At 35.5% G+C, this 14,376-nt stretch overlaps 1 protein-coding gene across 6 annotated transcripts; it reads left to right on the top strand.

Annotated features, from left to right (window-relative positions):
- Nucleotides 1-1,964: 1,964 nt before the first annotated feature.
- Nucleotides 1,965-13,057, top strand: LOC127439106 (methyl-CpG-binding domain protein 3-like). 6 transcript variants are annotated; one of them, XM_051695158.1, is made up of 8 exons: nucleotides 2,030-2,106; nucleotides 5,732-5,800; nucleotides 7,914-8,073; nucleotides 8,354-8,491; nucleotides 8,601-8,691; nucleotides 10,112-10,289; nucleotides 10,633-10,785; nucleotides 11,977-13,057. In XM_051695158.1, exons 1-7 carry the CDS (start codon nucleotides 2,093-2,095, stop codon nucleotides 10,778-10,780), a joined length of 798 nt encoding a protein of 265 aa, XP_051551118.1. In that variant the 5' UTR covers nucleotides 2,030-2,092; the 3' UTR covers nucleotides 10,781-10,785; nucleotides 11,977-13,057. The 6 variants fall into 6 exon arrangements, with proteins under 6 accessions (XP_051551120.1, XP_051551118.1, XP_051551119.1 ...); XM_051695159.1 differs by having other exon boundaries at nucleotides 2,057-2,106; nucleotides 5,735-5,800; XM_051695161.1 differs by lacking the exon at nucleotides 2,030-2,106 and adding an exon at nucleotides 2,122-5,079.
- The last annotated feature ends 1,319 nt before the right edge of the window (nucleotides 13,058-14,376 follow it).

Raw genomic sequence — 14,376 nt, forward strand, 5'->3', positions numbered from 1 at the left:
AGAGGAAATTTCTCTGAGAAAAAAAAAAAAAAAAAAAGTAAGATCTTTGTTCCCATGTGCACTTGCAAACTGTAGTCTGGCTTTTTTATGGCAGTTTTGGAGCAGTGGCTTCTTTCTTGCTGAGCAGCCTTTCAGGTTATGTAGATATAGGACTCGTTTTACTGTGGATATAGATACTTGTTTACCTGTTTCCTCCAGCATTTTCACAAGGTCCTATTCCATGGGGTTCAGGTCTGGAGATTGGGCTGGCCATGACAGGGTCTTGATTTGGTGGTCCTCCATCCACACCTTGATTGACCTAGCTGTGTGGCATGGAACATTGTCCTGCTGGAAATAACCAATCCTCAGAGTTGGGGAACATTGTCAGAGCAGAAGCAAGTTTTGTTCCAGGATAACCTTGTACGTGGCTTCATTCATGCGTCCTTCACAAAGACGAATCTTCCCCCAGATCATCACCAATCCTCCACCAGTTTCACAGTGGGTACGAGACACTGTGGCTTGAAGACCTCTCCAGATCTCCGTCTAACCATTAGACGACCAGGTGGAGGATCAGTGATGATCTGGGGTGCTTCAGCAAGGTGGGAATTGGGCAGATTCATCTTTATGAAGGACACATGAATCAAGCCATGTACAAGGTTATCCTAAAAGAAAACTTACTTTCTTTTGCTCTGACAATATTCCCCACCTCTGAGGATTGGTTTTTCCAGCAGAACAATGCTCCATGCCACACAGCCAGGTCAATTAAGGTGTGGATGGAAGACCACCGGATCAAGACCCTCTCATGGCCAGTCCAATCTCCAGACCTGAACCCCATTTAAAACCTCTGGAATGTGATCAAGAGGAAGATGGATGGCCACAAGCCATCAAACAAAGCAGAGCTGCTTGAATATTTGTGCCAGGAGTGGCATAAAGTCAGCCAACAGCAATGTGAAAGACTGGTAGAGAGCATTCCAAGACCCATGAAAATCAGGGTTATTCCACCAAATATTGATTTCTGAACTCTTCTGAAGTTAAAACATTAGTATTGTCTTGTTTAAAAATGTATATGAACTTGTTTTCTTTAGATTATTCGAGGTCTGAAAACACATTGGAAGAACATTTGGGAAAAATGTTGTCAGTACTTTATAGAATAGAACAAAATGTTAATTTTACTCAAACACATGCCTATAAATAGTAAATCCAGATAAACTGATCATTTTGCAATGGTCTCTTAATTTATATATATATATAACAGCACAAATCTGGGCTACACAGCGGCACTTACAATGGAAGTGAATGGGGGCCAATCGGTAAACGTTAAAATACTCACTGTTTCAAAAGTTTAGCCACAAGATGCAAATAATATGTGTGTTGACATGATTTTAGTTTGATAAAAATCACTTGCTTACCTTTTCTGTGTAAAGTTATATCCAATTTTACAACTTCGTTGGAGACGTAACATCCACTTTAACAGTAGTTCACGCCACAAAAACGTCAATATAAATAAGTTTACAGTTAAAAAAAAACACGTTTTAACAGAAGAATTAATGTAAGTGTTTTTATAAAATGATTAGCTTCACATTATTTGCTGTTAACCCCTCCAATCATTGGCCCCACTCACTCCCACTATAAGTGTCTTCAATTTTTGCTGCTTGTGGGGACGAATCTAAATTAATTGTGGTAATCAACATTATGCAACAAATCGATTGAGCTTACCATAATTCAGTAACTGGTATTTTTGTCAACTCATGTTTGAGAATTTTTTTGTTGATATTTTTGCACACGGCAATGCGTTCAAACGAATAAAGCTTTCTAGTTCAGCAGGTATAGCAAACCCTGTCAAGAAACATAACCTGTTTAAGACCCTAATGACAATACTGTTTATCGTGTAAATAAAAGTAAACATTTGCTTCTTGGAGACAAAACGGTGCATTGTATTATCATGTGGTTTATGGTTACCCGACTACCGCAAGGCTTTGTCTCGTTAAGTCAACCCTAATCGGACATAATGTCTTTCATTTGTCTCATTGAAGGGGGAGGGGAGTGAAAGTATAGAGGAAGAGAGGGGGATTTAACATTCACAAAAAAAGGCGACACCAACATAGAATGCACGATGGACAAAAACGAGTAAGTATAACCGGGTTGATATCGTAAACGTTTTTAAGCGCGATCTCTATGGATTGCATCTGCATTTATCGTCACGCGGTTTTACGAACAAAGCAATCGCTTTGTTAATTTGGGTAGAACAGTCTTCGTTCTGCTGGAGCTGCTAGAGTCGCGCTTTGCGCAGTGCTTTCGAGTGGTTTAAGAAATGCTTTATAAACTAGGTAATATGCAATGTAAGTAATATGCAATGTAATACCGTCTTAATAACAACAACACGTTAAACGCTACAGGGATGCATAGATATAACGAAGTCGTGGGCAGCGAATACTATTTTTCTTAGAATGACAATGGCTCTAGATTTCGCTAAATGCATCGCTATGACTGTTTATAACGTCGCCCGGGACCAGGTGAAACATGCATCTGTTTTTGTCCCGTTACGAATTGTCATGTCAATGCACAATGTTCGTAGCAATCTTATGCGTTTGTTCTAAAGCACGATTTTTACGCGGGTTTAAGAACCTGTGATCTTTCATTCAGTCTCTTGATCAAAGATTTGTCACGCGTTTCGCCGAAAATGTCTCCAGCATTACCTGCCGGCTAGTAAAACGTTTGTTTACATTGTCGATCTGTTAACACTCCTCACCCATGAATGTCACATTCATGGCATCGTGATCAAATAACACTGAAGTCTGCGACAAAAATATGCACAAGTATTCATCTGCGAGTGCCACTTCAGCTTTATGGAATCTGTATCTTTCTGTGTAGCCCATTTTCCAAGCGGATGAATCCTTCATTGACCAGAAGGGCCAAAGCTGGTGATGAGGCAGCATTATGGCGGAACGATTTTCAAAGTGGCAACGTAATGCCATTTAATAAGAGTCTGCAAGTTAATGGGTGCAGAATCATCATGTAGAGTATTAAAGTGGGAGTGCACTGCTTGGATTGTCTTAAGGGAAAAGCCATGTGTATTATGTTTGGTAACGAGTATATGGGGGATTGTCATGTAAAAGTAGGGCCAGCTGTGGAGGGGATTTTGTGTGCATATTTTTTTCAGGGGGTGAACTGGGTGCCTACAACATGTGAATGGATCAAAAATAGCATTGGGAAGCAGTGGCGTAGCCAATGATGGGCCTGGGTCCATCCAAAAGAGACCTTGGGCCACCCAGAATATTAGACATTATTCTTTGACTTCAAATATATATTCATAAAATAGTTTTAAAAAAATGCATATATTCTGATTTCTGAAAGTGTGAAAGGACTGTCTGAATGTGCCGCTTCTCTGTTGTTAAAGAAAATTTGGTAAAAAAACAAACAACAAAAAAAAATTGGGCGAAAACGTAGCCATCCATTTGAACTGAGGCCCACCCAAAGTAATTTCCTGGCTACGCCCTTGTTAGGAAGTCCGATTCGGTTAAACTAATCGGTTCATTCAAATGTGTTTCAATGGACCGGTAAAAAATACAACTAAAAAAATAGATTCACGGATTTGTTTGAGGTTTGAGGTGAAAGGAATGATCACTCAGTAGTTATCCCAGGTGGAATCGAATAGAGAGACAAAATTTTATTGGGAATTTCAGGATTCTTGCCGCCCACTGAACATAGGTTCCACCATAGATATGTATTACAACAATTATCATTATTGATTTAGAAATGGATTTCATAGGCTATGTTGTGTATAAATAGAACAGAACGATTCATGCTATGACCAACTGACTGATGTAATTAAAGATGCATTGAAATTGTTATAATAGACGACACACAACCTCATTTACTCTCGTGTGCTTATCTTTAAGCCGCTGGATGGTAAATTGGCTAAGAGCAATAAAAATTCCCACAACTACTACTATTGATGCTAGGGTTGCCACCCGCCCTGTAAAATATGGCATTGTCCCTTATTTAAAGATGAAATGATACGTCCTCTATCGAATCATTACGGTACACAATTTGTACCATATTGAAGCTGGTCAGATGGTGTCAGGTGAAACTTTGCCTACGTTAAGGGAGGGGGTGTGGTAAGGGACCGTCTGAAAACATCAGCAACAAACCCTCATCAATAACTCTAGATTGCCCCATATATTACATCTTCAAAAGTGGCAACCCTAATTAAGGCCTTACGATTTTGCATCCATTCATGCAGTTTTTCAATCGTTTTACAGCGTCTCCCTGTTGTGCAGCTTCTCGTGCAGGAGCGCAGCGTTTTTTTAAACACATGACAAGTTAAAAAGAACAGAAACTGTTAAAATTATCGGGGTTGTTTTTTATTTTCAAAATGAAATATATTTTTATATACATATATACATCCAGTATATATCATAATGTGCATTAGCATGCTAGCGGCCTGCCAGCCCACCGAGAAAAAGGATCAACTCTCCCGATGGCCAATCTGCCCCGATCCTAGTGTTCATTTTGTTTTGGTAGTTAAATAACTTTTGTAGTTAAATATTGCTGCTACTGTCACAATGTTTTCGATTTCAATTTTAAAAAGTCTGTTTTAAAACTTAAGTGTGTAACTTTTCAATGTTAAAATACTTTTTCTGTCCCAGCTTAATATGCAGAGACAACTGTAAGTACGTAAGCCATTCATTTACTCGAAAATTAAACAGTATCTACGGTGCTAAAAAAAATATATATTTTTTTAAAGCAGCCCATCCAGGCTAACTTAGCACTATGGCCTCAACCAATGGCGTGAGTTTTGTGGTGGGACTATCTGTTTGTTTGACCAATAACAAAAGGAGGGTATATTCGGAAAGCTGTTTGAAAACATGAAGTGCGTCCCAAATCGCATTCTTCTGCACTATTCTACGCCATTTTGTAGTATGAGTAGTGTGTTCACATTGAAAATGCAACAAAAAGAAGAGTACTACAAGTGCCCGGATGATGTACTAACCGAAAAATCGTGTGGAACGTTGGACACTTCATGCACTCAACTCAACAGTCGCGGCTTCCCCTACGTAGCAACTAGTGAAGCTTCTGTGAATACAGCACCTTACAAATGTGAGTTGAATGCTTTACTATCACCCCACGCTGTGTGAATATGTACGTTATTTGAGATATAAGTGTTGAGCTGAGGTTGGCTAATGCGCTTAAGCAAGCAGCAACACATCGCGTGCATTTGAAACGTCACTTCCTTTAGCTAAAAAACCATTCGTGTTCCATTTGGGACAGTACTACACTTAGAAAATGCATGCACTAGAAGGCCGATTGCATAGTGTAAAACTGCATCATTTGGGACACAGACATTCCGTTCGGCTGTTCAGAACACACTCTTCAGTTTTAATTGTATTGGTAGTAATTACTGACTAACTTTATGTGTTCAAGTTTCATGCTGTCACTGTTTATTTGCCAGATTATACTTGTTTCTTCTCTTTAAAGTTCTAAAATCAACTCACAGTGAAGCAGTGATTCACAACTGAATCATGAAAATGAACCGGTTCAAAAGAACGATTCATTCGTAAATCTCTAACACAAGCTCACTATTCTTACTCATTTCAGTGTGACCAATGCACACGGGGTGAGATGTGAAGACGACACTGTTATTTTGTGCTTGTTATCTTTTAAACGAAATTGTCTGGTCTGAATTAACCTATTTTGCAAGACTCCTATGTGAGCACATGTCATAAATAGACATGACTGTTCTTTTTTTTAGCAGAGGTGAGGAAGAGGAGGAAGAACAGAGGCGGGAGAGGGGGGAGGCAGGTCGTTTGTATAGCTTGTGGTATTGTATTATTTAATAAATTTAAAAAATCCAGTTCTGTTAAATGTTTGCACACCTTGACAAGCTTAAAGAGTCATACTAAAACCAAAAGCTTGTACAGATTCTTGCATGAACTTGAACCAAGCACGAAATGTTCATGGTTTCATCACACAGAATATTCAGTCATCATTGCATCCCACCAGTGTCATCTGTTTACTAACTTTTAATATAGTCAATATCTTCATTTAAAGTTTGTGGGACTGTGCAAAACTTTACCTCAGATGCAGGAGAGTATGGATCTGCCACTATGGCTGCTAAGTTTATAAAGAAAAAAGATCCAGAAAAAATAGTCCCGCCTTCTGTTGTACAATACAATTGCACACTGCGATCTAGACAATATTACCATTATCTCAAGCTACTGATAATCTAGTGTAACAAATGCACACACTTGGCAGAACAGATTGACAACAACAGCTTACAGGGTGAATGGCACTGAATGACATCGCTTTGCAAATGTTTGCTAGTCATACCCTAGATGTGGTAACTACTTTATACTACATTTATTAAGTTAATTGAGTTTAAATGTGCTAGTAAAACTAGATTTTTTTCAACGAAATGGTAAACTACTTCCAGTCAGTTCATGTTTGTGAGTTTAGCATTAAAATTATATTTTGAATGTAATTTTAATGCAATCATATTTGTCAGTGCTAAGAGACTGTAAAGCAATTATGTATTTCAGTGTGTTTCAAGATTAATGGTGTTCGTGTTCGTGTTGTAAATGCATTGTCATTTTGTCATCACAGACTTGATATTAAAATTAGTTCTCAGTTAGGCTACAATACTAAGACATTGCATGTCATTGTTTGCATATATCTGTATATTTTGTGCATTTATATCTGTATGCAACTAGGGCTGGGTATAGGTACTGTTTTCCCAATTTGATTAGATTCCAATTCACAAGCTCTCGATTTCGATTCGATATCGATTCATATGGGAATGTTTCAGTTATGCCCCTTTTGCATACATATGAAATAAATTATTTTCCATCTAATGCTGTTAATTATAAAGAGGACCTTCTAACTAGGTACATTACAAAAATATTGATTTTACTAATTATATTTAGTTAATTATTCATCATTTTGGTCACAATTTGGCTTTTTAGAATTAAATAAAACCATGAATTCAATCAATAAATAACATTATATTTTATATATACTATTGTTTGTTACATGTTTATTGTATAATTGCATAATTTGTACTATTTAAAAGTATTTACATTTATTTGTTGAACACTTGTTAAAACAGAAACGGTCTCTTTAAGAAAACCAGCTGTTCACCTGGGTAGCTCAGCAAGTAAAGACGCTGACTACCACACCTGGAGTCGCAAGTTCAAATCCAGGGTGTGCTGAGTGACTCTAGTCAGGCTTCCTAAGCAACCAATTGGCCCAGTTGCTAGGGGTAGAGTCATGTTGGGTTAACCTCCTTGTGGTTGCTATAATGTGGTTCTCGCTCTCGGTGGGGCGCGCGTTGTGCGTGGATGCTGCGGAGAATAGTGTGAAGCCTCCACACGTGCTATGTCTCTGCGGTAACGCGTTCAACAAGCCATGTGATAAGATGCGCAGATTGACGGTCTCAGATGCGGAGGCAACTCAGATTCGTCCTCCGCCACGTGGATTGAGGTGAGTCACTACGCCACCACGAGGACTTAGAGCGCATTGGGAATTGGGCATTCCAAATTGAAAAAAAAAAAAAGAAAACCAGCAGTTCTTTAAAGAGCGTCTGTAAATGAGCGCATGTTAATGAAAAAGACTCTAATGGCTTTAACTCATCTGTGTCAGTTACCAAATACAGTATATACATTTTAGCTGCATAGTGCAAAATTTGATTACAATGAGAGTGAATAACTCGCACATGCAGTGGAAGGTTGTGCATTGAGTAAAAGATCAATCTTGGGATTTAAGAATCGATGTTGAGAACATTCAAATGAAGATCGCAATGTATCGGAAAATCGATATTTTTACCCACCCCTATATGCAATGCCTGAATGGTCACCATACAGTTTGTTTTCATTCCAAATTAGCATTTAGACGGGTTTATCAAATCTCTGAGATATGTCCTATTTTGCTGCCCCTAGCCCTACTGGGAAGAAGTTCCGGAGCAAGCCTCAGTTGGCTCGTTACCTTGGCAACTCCATGGATCTCAGCTCCTTTGATTTCCGCACAGGCAAGATGCTCATGAGCAAGCTGAACAAAAACAGACAGAGACCCCGATATGACAACAATAGCCAGACTAAGGTGAGAGGATGTGCATTAGCTGTGCGCTTTATACAGTATATTGCCATTTCATAATTTGTCGACCTTCTTTCAATTCTTTTTAAAGCAGTGATTATATGAACAACCAAATTAGTGGTATAGTTGTTGTCATAAAGGATTTAGTCTTCAGTCTGGCCAAGCTGGCCAGCCAGCTTAACTATGTTGCACCAGTTACACCAGCATTGCTCTAAACCATTCAAGACCATTTTAATTTAAGATAAGGCTATTTTAATTGGAATGAATTGAAACCTTTGATTGATAGGGCAAACCCGACCTGAACACATCCCTCCCAGTGCGACAGACTGCCTCCATCTTTAAACAACCTGTCACAAAAGTTACCAACCACCCCAGCAATAAGGTCAAGACTGACCCACAGAAGGCCATTGACCAACCCAGACAGGTAAAGCACTCTAAATGCTATAGTTTCACTGTAGGTTTTATTCAGAACTGCTTAGCCCAAATTAGTCATTTATTACGGTGGCCCATGCTAATATAATTTTCATTGACAGCTTTTTTGGGAGAAGAAGTTGAGTGGCCTCGATGCCTTTGACATGGCAGAGGAGCTAGTGAAAACAATGGATTTACCTAAAGGCTTACAAGGTATGGTCATAAACGCCTGGGCGAGGTGAAGTTCTAAAGCTATGTTTGCTTTTTAGCAAATGCAACGTAAAGGATACAGTAATGAAACGTTAATATTCCGATACTTTGTGATTCAAGATATCATCTCAAATGATGTGAAACCAGAATAGGCAAATTAAATTAACTGAAACTCAAAAGCAAACCAAGGGAGAGACTTTCAAAATACAAGACTTTGTGACGATGTCAAAATAAAAGTACAGCATTAACACAAACAAACTTTAATAATAAATAAATTGCATTAATTAAATATATTAAGTAACTTCAAGTATTAAGTAATATTAACTAATTAGGAACTAAGGAATTGTTAAATAACTAATGAAATTAAGTAAATTTTTATTAGCAGTCATTTCTTTAATGTGATAATGCTACAAGTACAAATAAAATACTGTTGAAAAAATGTGTATTGAAAGTGAAAATAAATTACATTTAAAATGAATTTAATAAATACAAATAAACCATTTTATATGTAATGTATTTTTTAAGTAAATTAAATGTCAAAAATCACATTTAGAAAAAACAATTAGTGTCTTCTAAAAAAATCATAATTATGAATTAATAGTAAATGTAACGTAGTACATTTTTTATTTCAAATCACATTTTATATTTGTTTTGTAATATAAATAATTGTAATATAATGTAATTATATTTAATACATTATAAAAATACCATTTTGAAAAAGAAAACTGTATAAAAAACTGATAAATGTATTTTATTTTTATGTCAATACACATTTTATATCTGTTGTGGTACAAGTAAATTACATTAAAAATGACAATAATCACATTTATAATAATAATTAAAAATGTATTTTAAATGCATTTTATTTTTGTCAGTACACATTTTATGTTTGTTGTGCTACAAGTAAATTACATTAAAAAAATCACATTTAGAAGAATAATTAAGAATTAATTTTATATGTTTTCTATTTTTGTCAACACAAATTTTATATTTGTTGTGCTACAAGTAAATTACATTTGAAAAATCACATTTAGAATTGTTTTTAAATGTTTTAAAAAAAACATTTAAATTACATTTCAAAATAATTCTTCATAATTAACAATTCATTTCAAATGTAATGCTTTTTTTATTTCAATAAAAAAACATTTTCCTACAAGTAAATTACATTAACAAAAAAATTCAAAATCACATTTAGAAAAAGTTTGTAAAAAGAATTACATTAGAAAATACATTTAAAATTAATTCTTAATAATTAATAATTAATTTTAAATGTAATTTATTTTTCAATACACAGTATTTTATTTATATTTGTACCATCATCAAAGATTGCTAATAAAACAAATAATTAAAAGATTGTTAATAAAACAAATAATTAAAAGATTGTTAATAAAACAAATTTTATAATATTTCATTGTCATTAAAGGAGTTGGCCCCGGGTGCACAGATAAGACCCTGTTGTCAGCTATTGCCAGTGCACTTCACACGAGTGCAGCTCCCATCACAGGCCAACTGTCTGCCGCTGTGGAGAAGAACCCGGGAGTTTGGCTTAACACAGCTCAACCTCTCTGTAAGGCCTTCATTGTCACAGATGAGGACATCAGGTATTTTATATGTCTTTCCAGTGGAATTTCCTTTGCATGATAGACTGTATTTTAATAATACAAATTGGTTTAATAAATATTTATGCATATCAAGATGTTTCAGACTCAGTATGATTGACTTCCCCTATGATAAAATATTTTCTTGTATAATGTTCATTGATACAGAATATAACAGTAAAATAAGAAAACATTTGTTAAAAAGGTTATAAAATGGATAGCTCTCTAAATTCTGATTGCTTTATTATCTTTTGAACAAGAATGTATTTAACATTCCTTTAGAGCATTATGTGGCTGTTTGTTGCTGCTTGTTCATCAATATCAGCTTTTTTCTGGGCCATCACAGAAAGCAGGAGGAGCTGGTGTACAGCGTTCGGAAGCGACTTGAGGAGGCTCTGATGGCGGACATGTTGGCTCAAGTGGAGGAAACATCTAATGAGGGAGACGCTCTCAAGGAGGAGGGAAATTGTAATGATGACAAGCAGGAAGTATAGCAAAGGTAAGCACACAAATATGTAAGGCATAATGTACAATTAATAATAAAAAATCAATCCAAATCCATATTTCATGTTCATTTATGTATTAATAAAACAAGTAGCCTTGTAATATGTAGGATAATGTATTGCAAAATAAATCCCTTCATATATAAACATGAAGTACTGATTTTATTTGAATTATTAATCTACTGTGACATTTCTATTTAAGAAATGCATTGTCTGGGACAACGGTCAGTTTTTAAGCTTAGCCATCATTATGCAAAAATAGTTGACTACAGAATCCTACAATTGACCAATCAGAATTAAGTATTACAGAGTGTTGTGTAATAAGAATACATAGATGACAGTCGCATATTGGCACTTTTGGAATCATTGCAAAATATTTTATCACTGTAGCTTGTAGCTCTTGTTTCTTAAAAGGAATAGATCACCCAAAAATTAAAATTCTCTCATCATTTACTCACCCTCATGCCATCCCAGGTGTGTGTGACTTTCTTTCTTCTGCAGAACACAAATGAAGATTTTTAGAAGAATGTTCAGCTCTATAGGTCCTTACAATGCAAGTGAATAGTGATCAGAACTTTGAAGCTCCAAAAAGCATATAAAGGCATCATAAAAGTAATCCATACAACTCCAGTGTTATAATCCATGTCTTCAGAAGCGATATGATAGGTGTGGGTGAGAAACAGAACAATATTTAAGTCATTTTTTTCACTATAAATCTCCACTGTCACTTTCACATTTTCCTTCTTTATTTTTGGCAATCCACCTTCTTCATGCATATCGCCACCTACTAGTCAGTGCTGGTCAAAGGTGGAGATTTATAGTAAAGAAGGAATTAAATATTGATCTTTTTCTCACCCACACCTATCATATCACTTCTGAAGACATGGATTAAACCACTGGAGTCTTATGTATTACTTTTATGCTGCCTTTGTGCTTTTTGAGCTTCAAAGTTCTGGTCACCATTCACTTGCATTGTGAGAACCTACAGAGCTGAAATATTCTTCTAAAAATCTTCATTTGAGTTCTGCAGAAGAATGAAAGTCATACACATCTGGGATGGCATGAGGGTGAGTAAATGAAGAGAGCATTTTCATTTTTGGGTGAACTATCCCTTTAAAGGCAATAGTCACATAAGCTGAAATATCCCAATATAAGCAGATATTGTTTTAACATGTTTTTTTCCACAGGGTATTCAAATGTGTCTGAGTTTCCCAACATAGTCACACTACAACCAGACGCTTTACTGATCAGCATACCACGTTACCATGAAACATCTCCCAGCTCCGCTGAATATCCATTTGCGACACCAGTTGGGATCTCAGAAAGACTTTTGGCTCGATTTTCAGGACAAACGCTTTTTCTGTTTTGTAATTATTATTTTTTTGATATTATGAGTATTTTCTAAAAGAACAAAATGTTTGAAAAATTAAACATTTGGGTGAACTTCCCCTCTACAGGAAAGATTGCCACGTGCATTGAGTGATTCCAAAAGTGTTTTCAAAGGAAGGGGTATTGGATTTGGTGTGGAAAATGACAATCAATTCAAAAAAACAATCCTCCAGATTTAAGGGGTGCTAAAAATACACACACAGCTGACATAAACCGATCTGTGGATGCATGCCCATGTCTGTGATTAAATAAACGAATAAGAGTCGAGCCAAACGAGTGCATCCAATGTAGTGGATATGTTTCAAATGCCATTGAAGAGATAAAGGTATTTTTTGATATATGTATTGATTTCTCTCCATTAGTGTTATTTTTTTGTAGTATCTCACACTCAAAATCAGTATTATTATTTAGTTTAATAGGTTCAGATTTGTTCAAATTCAGTTCTAAGTTTCTGATGTAATCCACAATGCCACATGTTTTATAATGTTGTCTCGAGGAAAGTGAGGCACTGATAAAGATATTCATAGTTACAAAGGGTCTAATGGTGCAGAGGTGGCCAAACCCATCTCGGTTTCTTTAGAATTTTATGTTTTCATCTCATCTCTGGTGCTTGTTAAAATTTCCTGTTTTTTTATAAGCTATTCATACTTGACACTGAATAATATTTCCATGAAAAATAAATCTGAATTTGATATTGAAATGTGAATGGTGATTCATACAGTTTGATGCGTAAACATCATCCTGTGATGCAGCTATTGAAACAAACACATTGCCAGGTGGAAAGTGTTTTGTAAAAGATCTATTCCATGTTTTTTTCAAAGCCCAAATCAACATGCTGATTGCCATGTTTACTTGTGCATTTCTCAAAATAAAATGTTCCTGTGTTAAATATCTTTGATTCTTACATTTGTTTGTAGTGATGTCAGTTTACACTTATATTTAAAGGCATATTATGGCTTAAATACAAGTCAAGCCCGGCCCCATATACTTCTGTTATAAATTAATGTTCCGGGTGCCATACAAACTACGCTCAATTGAAAGCATTTGTTGCATAATGTTGATTACCACAGAAATTATCTTTGTCTTTAAAAAAAAGCAAGGCACTTATGATGGAAGTGAATGGGGCCAATTTTTGGAGGGTTTAAAGGCAGACATGTGACGCTTATAATTTTATAAAAGCACTTCAGTTAATTCTTCTGTTAAAACTTGGTTATTATTTCATCTGTAAAGTTGTTTAAGTTATAGTTTTTACAGTCAAGGATTACAGCATTACGTCGTCATGGTAACGAAATTGGAAATAACTTTACACTGAAAAGATTAGTAAGCGATTTTATCGCACTAAAATCATGTTAACACGTATACTGTTTATGTCTTGTTGCTATAATTTTAAAACAGTGAGTATTTTATTGTTTACGGACTGGCCCCCATTCACTTTTATTATAACAAGCCTTGCATCACTGCAACACAAATTTGTGCTTTTATTTTTTTTTAAGGAGGAAAAAGTCTAAATTAATTTATGTGTTAATCAATATTATGCCACAAATGCCATCGATTGAGCTTAACTTGTGTTGAACAAAGAATATTCCTTTAATAATTGTACTGTTGTGCGGTTACCCAGTGAATAATTGTATATAGTTGTACGGTTGCCCCATAGGCTTCCATTGTAAGGGCATGATTGTACAATCATACCATTGTAAGGTTGTCCCATTGTCTTTCATTGTTAGTTAATAATTGTCCAGTTATGTGGTTGCCCCATAGACTTCCATTGTATGTGAATATTTGTCAACATGTCTTTTTTTACAAACTTTTGTGTTGAAAAGTTCATTTTTTATTTTATTTTTTATTTTTAAGCTTTATGTGTAGGAATGATACAAATAAAAAAAAATAATAATTTAGATGAGGATAACTTTCCCATTTAGATGAGACAACATTTGAGCTAAATTTCAGTCAGACACATTGCCTTTTTAAATGTTATTTGATAGGTTTTGTGTGTGGTTTATTTATTTATTTACATATCGTTTGCTTGTGTGCAAACAAATTTTTACATATAGTATATTCAGACACAAAAGGATTTGCAATTGTTCAGTCTTGGTTTTTAAACAAATTTAGCAAATTTCACTGCCATGAATATAAGAGATTGTGTACCAGACTGTGTAGCAGAACAGTTTTAAATGTCCCTCTCTTACCACACAGCCTCC

The sequence above is a fragment of the Myxocyprinus asiaticus genome, chromosome 50, assembly GCF_019703515.2.
Source record: "Myxocyprinus asiaticus isolate MX2 ecotype Aquarium Trade chromosome 50, UBuf_Myxa_2, whole genome shotgun sequence".
Classification (NCBI taxonomy): domain Eukaryota; kingdom Metazoa; phylum Chordata; class Actinopteri; order Cypriniformes; family Catostomidae; genus Myxocyprinus; species Myxocyprinus asiaticus.

Excerpts from the sequence above, each read along its gene's own strand:
- LOC127439106 (XM_051695158.1), top strand. Across the intron at positions 5,801-7,913 it reads GGTCGTTTGTATAGCTTGTG|CCCTACTGGGAAGAAGTTCC; the intron begins GTATTGTATTAT and ends TGCTGCCCCTAG. Across the intron at positions 8,074-8,353 it reads ACAACAATAGCCAGACTAAG|GGCAAACCCGACCTGAACAC; the intron begins GTGAGAGGATGT and ends TTTGATTGATAG.